At 37.7% G+C, this 11,607-nt stretch overlaps 1 protein-coding gene across 1 annotated transcript; it reads left to right on the top strand.

Moving 5' to 3' along the window:
- The first annotated feature begins 4,779 nt into the window (after positions 1 to 4,779).
- On the top strand, positions 4,780 to 7,163 carry LOC132184371 (heat shock 70 kDa protein-like). The gene has a single exon (XM_059597985.1). The coding sequence runs from the start codon at positions 4,990 to 4,992 to the stop codon at positions 6,955 to 6,957; it is 1,968 nt and encodes a 655-aa protein (XP_059453968.1). The 5' UTR covers positions 4,780 to 4,989; the 3' UTR covers positions 6,958 to 7,163.
- Positions 7,164 to 11,607: the final 4,444 nt, after the last annotated feature.

The following is an 11,607-nucleotide window of genomic DNA, read 5'->3' as shown; positions in this document are numbered from 1 at the left end:
GTTGTTGCACCCCTTTTTCATGGCCAGCTATTACCCCGAAATATGCAGCCAGAGCCTCCGCAGCAACTGAATCCCATAGTCCCATGCGCATAATGCTTTTTACCGTAAGAACTTTTCCTTCATGGTCCCGCAGAACAATTCCAAAACCCATTTTTCCTGCCTTCTTATCCAGAGCTGCGTCAACATTGCCTTTAGCCCAGCCCCTACCAGGTTTCTTCCACCGGGGTGGGCTCTCTATGCGGACATCACTCGTGGGGGCATCAGTAACGTTGGCTTTTTCATACTCATGCACTGCCTCCTCTGCTTCGTAGGCTATCTGGCTTGGGTGCAAGAAAACTTGATCATAAACCCAACCATTTCGACGTAACCAGATCCTTCTCGAGGTTTCAGAGAAGACCCGAAAAATTTCCCCACCCCCTACTTCAAGAACAGCTCCTACAATATGAAAAAAATATGTTCCAGTGAACGAGCTTTTTTGAAAAAAATTTCTACACGCCCCCCAGACATCACGAGTAGTCGGGCAATCCCAAAGAACATGGACTGTACTTTCCGTCTCTAAATGACAAATGGGGCATAGAGGATCCTCAAGCACCTTCTTACGCACTAAATTCTCCATGGTCGGTAATATATTCTTACAAGCTCGCCACATAAAGTTTTTTACGACATTAGGAGAATGCATCTCCCATATTCCTTTCCACACGCCATTCTGTCCTTTCCGAGTGGAGCTTTCTTGTGTGCTTTCACTCTCTTGCTCCTTCATCATATGGTACGCGCCAAATTATTACTCATTTCTATTTCTAAATGAATGACCATTTTATTTACCAAATTTAATCTGTGTTTTAATTATTTCTCTCATATTTTTATTTTGAAAACATCATAATTTAACAAAGAAAGCTGGATCTAATTTTGACCCTTAGATTCAATAAAGTGAGCCTTTTACCATACCCCACAGTTAGGGGTGTCAAGGCGGTTACGGTTATCGGTTATTGGCAAAAACCACTAACCGTAACCGTCTTAGCGGTTATTAAATTTTACTAACCACTAGCGCTAGCAGTTAGCGGTTAGTAAAATAGGTAACCGCCCATTATAACCGTTTTTTTCAAAATTGAGCTTTCTGGGCTTTTTTTATTTATTTATTTTTGGCTTTTTGGGCTTTTTTTTTTAATTTTTTATCACTGTAGCATTTTTTACTCTCATTTGTTTTTTGTATTTTTAGTGTCTTCTTGGGCCAAATTGCTATAAAAAGGGCCCATATTGAAAAATCAAAAATATTTGACCCCAAATTTTCATTTACTTGTACTTTTTTTTAAAAAAAAAATTCCTTAAATATTAAATCATAACCGGTTAACTTTTTTTTTTTTTTTTTTTTTTTTTTAAAAAAAAACAACACAACATATAAAAAATATATATATATAAAAAAAAAGTTCAACACAACATATAAAAAATAAAAAAAATAAAAAAAAAGTTCAAATAAAACATTAAATGATACAAATAATGTATATGGATTAAAAAGTTCAAGTATTTGAATTGTCATTAGATCATACGATTAAGTGTTGATCTTATAAACTTACAAACAAACAAAAATATTGATCTTATACATTTTGATTATTCAATATGTATAATTATAATTTATAACGTATATGAACTTATAACATACATTGGAACTAAGTCTATAGGTACTTAATTATTGTAAAATTTGAATTAGTATGAAATTGTATACTTATGTCATATTATAAATGTATAATTTGTTATTATATAATCGTATGATTTAATAATCAATTGATCATGTGATATAATCATGTAAATTATAATGATAGTACATTAATACTAAGAATGATAATGATATTTTCATTTGATACAAAACTAAGAAAGTTACCAAAAAATGGTTAAATTTCCTTTTTCAAAAAATGGTGAAAACATTGTTCAAAAAATACGCATTAATACTTCAATTGTGTTTATAAGTAACACATCGTTGAATCTAATGTCAATTATTTAATTTAATATTATATAGTCATATGATCTTATTATATATGTATTATTTGTTATTATATAATCATATGATTTAATGATCAATTCATCATGTGATATAATCATATTAATTATAGTGATAATATATAAATTACTAAAATTAGAATGATAATACATTAATACTTTAATTTTGGTTATAAGTAACACATTATTTAATTCAATGACAATTACTTAATTTGATATTATACCAATCACATTATCATTGTACATTGATAATAATATAATACGATTAACTTGAATAAAGTATTTGAATTGTCATTGAACATTATCATTGTGATTTAATTATCTAAAACAAAAATGTGATTTAATTATTAATGATCAATTGATTATATTAGATATATAAATATTATAATAATTATAATTATAAGATATTTGATAAAATATAATGTATCTAAATAACGTTTACTAAAGTTGTAATTTGTTCCCTCGTACAATACTTAATTCAATGTAACTTCCTTTCATCACATTTATATCCGCCGTTATTCGATAAACGAATGCTTTGTTCGGATAGATAATTTTATTAATCAATTTTAAAAAATTAAACTCTTAAAAAAAAAAAAAAAAAAAATTGAAGGGGTGGCCGCAAGCCACCCCCTCGGCCACCCCCCCCCAACCCCTCCTAAGTGGGTGGCGCCAGCTTCTTCACCCTGTGGGTGGGCGCTGACCACCCCCCCAGGAGTGGCTTGCTACTACCCCTGTGTGGCTCTGGGTGGCCCAAGCTCCTTTCCACCCACAGGGTTCTGTTTCTCACCCCATGGGGTGGCTCTGGGTGGTCTGAAGCCACCCTCCAAGCCAGGAGCCTCATGCACACCAAAACCCCTTGTAGCAGGTCAGCCACCCCCTTTCCACCCACTTGGTGGGTTCTAAGCCACCCATTGGGTGGCTTCTGGGGTGGCCAGACTCCTCAGCACACCCCTGGGGAAGGGCTTTAGCCACGGCTAGCCACCCCGGCTTGAGGGAGGGATGGTCATTCAAGCCACCCAAGGGTGCTTCTCGAGCCACCCTGGTGGGGCTGTAAGGGTCCGCAGAAGCCACCCTTCAAATCACCCCGGGCTACTGCAGTGCCTGGGCCCCCAGGCTGGCCTCAACCCACCCCTAGGCTGGCCATGGCCACACCCCTGTGGTCAAGTGGGGTGGGTACCTGCTACTCCTCACACCCTTCAATTTTTTATTTTTTATTTTTTATTTTTTTTAAGTTTAATTTTTTAAAATTAAATTAATAAAAAATTAATATTTTAATCAGATGAAATGGTGCGTTTTGAGTGGACTAACGGCAGTTAACAAAAATTGACGGTAGGGAGTTTTCTAGTAGTTCCGAGTGACTCATGAACTAAATTTTCAAAAAAAAATACCCAGGAAGTTTTTTAAAAAAGCGCGTTGACCTAAGGATTTTTGATATGATTTCCCAAATATATTATATAAAAAGATGGTTAGTGGTTATGGTTAGTAAACCCAATAACCTTTAACCGCTAAGCGGTTATAGCGGTTATAACAATTAAATGGTTAGAAATTATAGCAGTTAGTGGTTAACATGTTGTTAATAACCACTTAAACCCCTCAGCAAGCTGCCACCTCTTCACTCACTCTACCCGCCAATTCTCCCCACGTCAACCCCAAAACTCTTCATACAGCCACCGGCCCACCGCCACATAATGTCCCCTCATAGTCCCAAAATATCCTCCTTTAGGGTCCCCTAATTCACCCTGAGGACCAACGGTACCCACGTAAATATCATCTAGTTCAGCCCCACTTTTTTTAAATTCAACCTCCCATCCCGCTCTAGAAACCAAAAGATCAAACACTCCAGAACCCTCCAGCACACTCTCCTACTTGTCACTCACTCTCTTCCTAGAGTTGAGATTTTCAGCTGCCATGAGGCAGCCAAGCGTCGGACATTCTTACTTTTTTTTTTTAATTATTTTATTTTAAATTGAAGAGGAGAAATATTAAAGGAAAATTTAAATTTGAGGTATTAGCACTAAATTTATGATGATAAAATTCCTTCTAAGCGATACCATCCCTAAAGGGTTAACTTTCCACCCTTAGGTTTTAATTTTAAATCCAAAAATAAATTTTGAGGCATTAGAAACTAAATATTAACTCATAAAAATTTAACAAAAAAAAAAAAAAACAAAATCAAGTAGGACTAGGAATAGAGAGATTTTTCTACAATTTTTTTTTTTTTTTGTTAATAAAGCCACATCAGACTTTGGCAGACACTTGTCTGACCCTTGGCAACCTGATAGCAGGACTCCTCTTTCTATTCTTCTAGTCCTCACTCGAATTTGCCTCAAATTTCTCAAATCTCTCTCTCGAGTTGATATTTTCGGCAGCCTGGGGTCATCCCAGCGTCTGCCAAAGTCTGGTCTATTTTTTTTTTTTAATTGAATAAGAGATATTAAAAAAAAAAAAATTAAATTTGAAGTATTAGTATTAAATTTAAGGTATTAGCACCAAATTTAAGGCATTAGCACCAAATTTAGGATGATCGAATCCATTTTGGGTGATACAATCCCTAAAGAGTTAACTTTCCACCCTTAGATTTTAATTTTAAATCCAAAAATAAATTTTGAGGCATTAGAAACTAAATATTAACTCATTAAAATTTAACAAAAAATTAAAAAAAAAAACAAAATCTAGCAGGACTAGGAAGAGAGAGATTTTTCTACAATTTTTTTTTTTTTAATAAAGCCATATTAAACTTTAACAGACACTTATCTGACTCTTCGCAGCCTCGTAGCAGGACTCTTCTCTCTCTCTCAGACACTTATCTGACTCTTCTCAGCCTCTTAGCAGGACTCCTCTCTCTCTCTCTCTCTCTCTCACAATCACTATAAATTCTAGCTTCCTCATCCAAACCCACCTCAGATTTTCATTCCCTAACCGCTCAAACAGTTATTTCACAAGCTTCGAGGAAAAAGTTTTTCATCTTTTTTTTTTGTGTGTCCGAATTCTGAGGAAATGGCGACTAAGATCGAAAAGGCTATCGGCATCGACCTGGGCACGACCTACAGCTGCGTAGGGGCGTGGGTAAACGACCGTGTTGAGATCATTCCGAACGACCAAGGCAACCGCACCACCCCGTCCTACGTGGCATTCACCGACACGGAGCGTCTGATCGGCGACGCGGCGAAGAACCAGGTGGCGATGAACCCGGAGAACACGGTGTTCGACGCCAAGCGACTCATCGGCCGGAGATTCACCGACCCTTCGGTGCAGAACGACATGAAGCTCTGGCCTTTCAAGGTGGTCCCCGGCCTCGGAGACAAGCCGATGATCGTGGTCAGGTACAAGGGCGAAGAGAAACAGTTCTCGCCAGAGGAGATATCCGCCATGATTTTGATGAAGATGAGGGAGATCGCCGAGGCTTTTCTGGGTCAGACCATAAACAACGCGGTGGTCACCGTCCCGGCGTACTTCAACGACTCGCAGAGGCAGGCTACGAAGGACGCCGGACTCATTACCGGGCTCAACGTGTTGAGGATAATCAACGAGCCCACCGCTGCAGCCATCGCTTATGGGCTCGACAAGAAGGCGTCGAGGAAAGGTGAGCACAACGTGCTCATCTTCGACCTTGGCGGTGGAACTTTCGACGTCTCTTTGTTGACGATCGAGGAGGGTATCTTTGAGGTGAAGGCCACGGCCGGTGACACCCATCTCGGCGGTGAAGATTTTGATAACAGGCTAGTGAACCACTTTGTGGCGGAGTTTCGTAGGAAGCACAAGAAGGATATAAGCGGCAATGCGAGGGCGCTGAGGCGGCTGAGGACGGCGTGCGAGAGAGCCAAGAGGGCTCTGTCTTCCACCTTCCAGACGACGATCGAGATTGATTCTCTCTACGAAGGGATTGACTTTTACGCGACTATTACCAGGGCGAGATTCGAGGAATTGAATATGGATTTGTTCAAGAAGTGTACGGAGACGGTGGAGAAGTGCCTGCGCGACGCCAAGATCGATAAAGGCGGGGTCGATGAGGTCGTTCTCGTGGGCGGGTCAACCCGGATTCAAAAAATCCAGCAGCTTTTGAAGGATTTCTTCAACGGCAAAGAGCTTTGCAAGAGTATTAACCCTGATGAAGCTGTCGCATACGGCGCCGCTGTTCAGGCCGCTATTTTAAGCGGCGAGGGGAGCGAGAAAGTGCAGGACTTGTTGTTGCTCGATGTCACGCCGTTAAGTCTCGGGCTTGAGATCGCTGGCGGCGTTATGACGACGTTGATTCCGAGGAACACGACGATTCCGACGAAGAAAGCGCAGATTTTCTCGACTTATTCCGACAATCAGCCTGGAGTTTTGATCCAAGTGTACGAGGGGGAGCGAACCAGGACAAAGGACAACAACCTTCTCGGAAAGTTCGAGCTCACCGGCATTCCTCCGGCACCGAGAGGTGTCCCTCAGATCAACGTTTGCTTCGATATTGACGCCAATGGGATTTTAAATGTCTCGGCGGAGGATAAAACGGCTGGTGTGAAGAACAGGATTACTATAACCAACGACAAGGGGAGGTTGAGCAAAGAAGAGATTGAGAAAATGGTTCACGAGGCGGAGAAGTACAAGCAAGAGGACGAGGAGGTGAAGAAGAAGGTGGACGCGAAGAACGCGCTGGAGAACTACGCGTACAACATGAGGAACACTGTGCGGGACGAGAAGATTGCCGGGAAGTTGGACCCCGCCGACAAGGAGAAGATCGAGAAGGCGGTGAACGAGGCGATAGAGTGGCTTGACAGGAACCAGTTGGCGGAGGTTGACGAGCTCGAGGACAAGATGAAGGAGTTGGAAGCGCTTTGCGGTCCGATTATTGCGAAGATGTATCAGGGCGGCGGCGGAGGCGGAGATGTGCCTATGGGTGGCGGCATGCCTGATGGTGGCTATGGTGGTGGGTCTACTGGGCCTGCTTCTGGATCTGGGCCTAAGATTGAGGAGGTTGACTGAGGTCGAAGAAACGGTGTATTGGGTTGTTTTTGTTTTGGGTAATCTTTTGTGGGCTTTGTACCAGTAGCTGGGCTTTTGGAGTCTTGAAGTTGGATGTCTAGCTAGTTTTGTTCATGTTTTTTTTGTTTTGTTTTTTAAATACCTTTCGTAAGCTGAGGTTTTCAGGTTATATAGCCCTCTTATAAATAAAACTGTTTAGTTTCGATACCCAATTCCAATTGGTTCAAGTATTCTTTCAATTTTTACAACCAAGCTAATGAATATTAATATTTATTTCATTTTCAATAATAACAATTATGTTTTCAATGAAATAGTTCTTTCAATTATTAAACATGTCTTTTGGATAAGTGATGCTTGATTTGTAATTGTCTTATTGCATTTCAATGACATGAACTTTACCTTGAGGAATCAAATCCTCATTTCAAGTGACATAACCATAACATGATAACATGGGTCATCTTAAAAACAAAGGTGATAAGTTGCAAATTTGATAAAATCATCAAATTCTAATCATCAGCGCCTTTTGGCAAAATAAAAAATGTCAAAACACACTTAAATGAAGTCATCTAAATACTTTGTTCGTATGTTTTTTCACTGTTTGAAGGGTGTATTATTACTCTTAACATAAAACAAAAGATAAATAAATTTTTTTAACAAACATTAGCTTTGCCCAATTTCTGTGAGGAACAGCATGTTTATCTTCAACATCAACCTTCAGATTGCAGATCACCATTTGTAAGAACTAAAGAACTCACATTTCCTATAAATTATGGCCAGAAAAAGCAAAAAGAAAAGCTTGTACATACAAAGAGAAGTTCAATAATCAATTGTTATCTCCAAGGTTGGAACATAAGCAACCTATGTGTAGAGCATATTATTGAGGTGGAGAGACCGAGACAGAGACAGAGAGGAAGCAAATGTAGTCATATTTAGGGATAAAGTTCCTCTGCTTTCACTCTAAGTGATAGATTACACACCACCGAGTAAGCAGATTCATTAAGGTAATAGATTGCATAGCTCCTTGTCATATTGCTACGTTCATATACTCTGTACTTGCAGTAACAGAGGAAAAACAGCTTTTTTAGAGGAGTTAAATAAAATGTAGTTTACTTTACAAAAAAATAAATAATAAATGTAGTTTGAGCAGTTCCCCTTGCTATGCTGTACATTCAAAACAACCACCTTGTTGCAGTCTGCACAATTATGTCCACAAATCCATTACATGTATTTCACAAGCTCATAAATCAAAATTACTTTGAAGATAAATATATCAAAATCTTGAACAAATATGTCTCTGCATTAACTGGATCCCTTCCAGTCCGTCCCAGTCCCTACCCGCGTCCATGCGCCCATCATTGTGCACCCTTGGAGGGAATTTTGTTCACAAATTTATTGACTTAAGCAACAAAGTATCTCTCTCACATCTGACAAACTTTCTTACTTGCTATTCATTTTGCAAGCATCATTAGCTGAGTTACCGACATGCAGACATGCAGTCAATTGTATTGACACTTTCTATTAGTTAGTGGATTTAATTACTTGCATTAATATATAAAGTCGACGAATATGGTTAGGCAGTGCTATACTTTTAGAGTTTGTGCAATACATCGAAGAACATTTGATAAAAGTGTGGCCTTGCATAGGCTATGTTTAAATTTAAAATCTTTTGTGTGATGAGTTTTCTTTGGTTGGATTTTGTAGGAAAAAGAGAGAGTAGAACTAGTATTTAGGTGAAGGCTTAGGTTAATAGTGTAATTGCACTTTTTTCAATGTAGTGAAACTTTTGTACACACAAACACAAGATTGAGATTTCTAAAATTAGGTTAGCCCGAATTGTACGCAATTTATGCAATTCAATAAAGAAGTGGCTGCAGGGTTTAATTGACTTGATAGCTCAAAATTCTACAAAGAGTAAAGTTGCTCAAATTACACGTAATTCTAACTACTAATGATAGAAGATCATCTGACGATAGATATATCTTGTGGCCATCATCTTGATTGGAAATAATGTTAGCTACAATTAATTACTTAGCAAAACAGTTTAGGTATCATCCATCATTCTTCTTAACAATAATATAGGTTTCTTCAAATGGAATATTTGTTTTTTGCTAACCAAATTTTCAGTAAAATTATCTAAATTAAGTGCATATAAGAATCCCAGAATCATTCAATCAAATCGTGAAGGATATTTGTTTGATAATACATTTCCTCCTTTTTTTTTTCTTTTTTTTTCTTTTCAAAAAAAAAAAAAAACATTAATAAAAACCTCAAAATATAAAACACTCATAAAAATGATAAAATACTCAAAATAATATAAGAGTCTTTAAAATAATATTTTCTTTTTGCTAAACAAATTTTCAGTAAAATTTATTTGAGGTAACAAATCAGCCAAAATCAATCGTGTACGATATACTGACTTCATTTGTAAATGTTTTTTGAAGGGTGTTCTTTTAATTTGAAAATACATTAAAATATGACGTATATATGAAAACAATTTTAAACATTTTAGGCACGTTTGATATACATAATAAACCATTTAGAATAATCATTCATTTTGTTTGGTGCACATAATTCTTTGAAATAGTCTTCCCCAAAATAAAGGAATATACTATGTTTTCCAAAAAAAAAATACCCACGTTATTATTATTTTTTTCCTTTTTTAAAAAAACTAGTTGATCCATCCACCTAGGTGGTCTGCCATCCACACACACACACATATCTATATATATATATATATATATATATATATATATATATATATATAGAGGGTTTTGTTAGGGTGGTTTTCCTTTTTTGAAAAAGCTAGTTGATCCATTCATCCTAAGAGCATTCTCAACGCTTAAAGCTGCTTCCCTTTCTTACACAGAAAAAATTTCAAAAAAAAAATAACAAAAACTCACCTAGAGCAACTTCCTTAAATATTCTTCTCTATAGATTAGGATTGCTTTACATTAGGTTTAACTGTAGCAATCCGTGTTGTTTATTATAATCATAAAAGGACATTCTCTTTCCTCTCACACTTTCCTATGCAAAATAAATGAATATAAAAACAAAAAGAAAGTAAACAAAATAATATTTTAATGTTATAGGGAAATATAAAGAGAAGCTATTGTGGAGCATATTTGAATAAAGAAGCAAAAAGTAGTTTTTGTTCCTTAAATTTAAGGAAAATAAGAGAGAAGCTGCTGTAAATAGGGCTGGGCGTCCATGTCGGTAGAAAAAATTTGGGGAAACTTCACTAATCCCCCTTGAACTTCCGGCTGATTTTGCAGACCCCCCTAAACCTTCAAATCTCTCATTTTGAACCCCTAAACTTCTATTTTCTCTCACTTTATACGCCTCTGTTAGTTTTCAACGTTAAATGCCCATTATACCCTTACCCAGCCCACTTGAAATTTTGAAAATGCCCCAGCCCAGCCCATTATCGGCGGTGTAAGGTGGTCCATTCACCATTTTGGCCAAAGAATTGAATGGAGCCACCGATCCTTCCTCCTCCCCTTTTTTTTTTCTTTGCTTAAAAAAAAAATTAATGCCCAAAACGACGTCATTTTGGGCTGGGTGAGTTTTGTAATTTTGAAATCCAAAACGGTGTAGTTTTAACGAGGGGTATAATGTGTATAAAAAAGTCAAACCGTTAAATCTAACGTTGAAAACTGACGGAGGGGTCCAAAGTGAGAGCAAATGGAAGTTCAGAGGTTCAAAATGAGAGATTTGGAAGTTCAGGAAGGTCTGCAAAATCGGTCGGAAGTTCAGGGGGGCTTAGTAAAGTTTCCCCAAAAAATTTTGTTTCGCCAAAATGTCGGTAAAGTCGGAAATTTCACCGACTTATTCCTCCATTTTTTTGTCCTGACACCGATAGGCGGTCGGTAAAGTCGGTATGTGAAAAAATTGAAAATTATCGGTGAAGTCGGTCGGTAGGCGGTTGGTAAAGCCAGTTCCGTTATCAAATTTTATTTCACATACCGAATCGAATTTGTCGAAAGAAAAAAAAAAATGTTTTGCCTACTGCCCATTGGTTAATCGATGTCGATAGAAGTTGGTCGACTATCGGTCAGTACGCAGTGAATTTGTCCATGCCTAGCTGTGAATGCTCTTAGATGGCTTGCCATCCATCGGATTCAATATTTTTCAAAAATATCCATCTTTTTTTTCATCCAAATTTTCTTCACGGCTTGTGGAAAGCTGCTTTTACCAATAGATAGGCTATATGCCATATTTGATTCCCTCCTAGTATGCAACACTTCACATGATTGGAGAGCAGAGACTATGCATAACTAGCTTTGAATCATCTATCAAATTCTCATACTTGTTCCATAATTGATATTATTTACGCAATGCATGTATTATCTCCAATACATTATACAATAACATTGTGAAAACACATATCTCTGCCAAAAATCACAACCTTTCTTGCTGCATAAGCCTTCGCCACGGTTGGATAAGTGATGAACCTAGATCCTGGAAGAACACATATATAGTTGCTATCACCTTTCTCTCATAGTCTTTAACAATAACACTCACGCTCATCAATTTCTTTTTCCGGTCAAGAGTCGGATCCCATTTAATTTTGAAAGCACCATAGAGATGGACTCGGATCCTCTCCATTTCAAGGGAAATGGAGAGGATCTGTCTCCCATATGAAGGAGCCAC

The sequence above is a fragment of the Corylus avellana genome, chromosome ca6 (genome assembly GCF_901000735.1).
Source record: "Corylus avellana chromosome ca6, CavTom2PMs-1.0".
In the NCBI taxonomy this organism is placed as follows: domain Eukaryota; kingdom Viridiplantae; phylum Streptophyta; class Magnoliopsida; order Fagales; family Betulaceae; genus Corylus; species Corylus avellana.
Note: the sequence above shows the minus strand (reverse complement) of the source record. Positions and strands in the feature narration are given on the sequence as shown.

What these genes read in the sequence shown, in the direction of transcription:
- LOC132184371 (XM_059597985.1), top strand. Translation starts at nt 4,990, where the DNA reads ATGGCGACTAAGATCGAAAAGGCTATCGGCATCGACCTGGGCACGACC.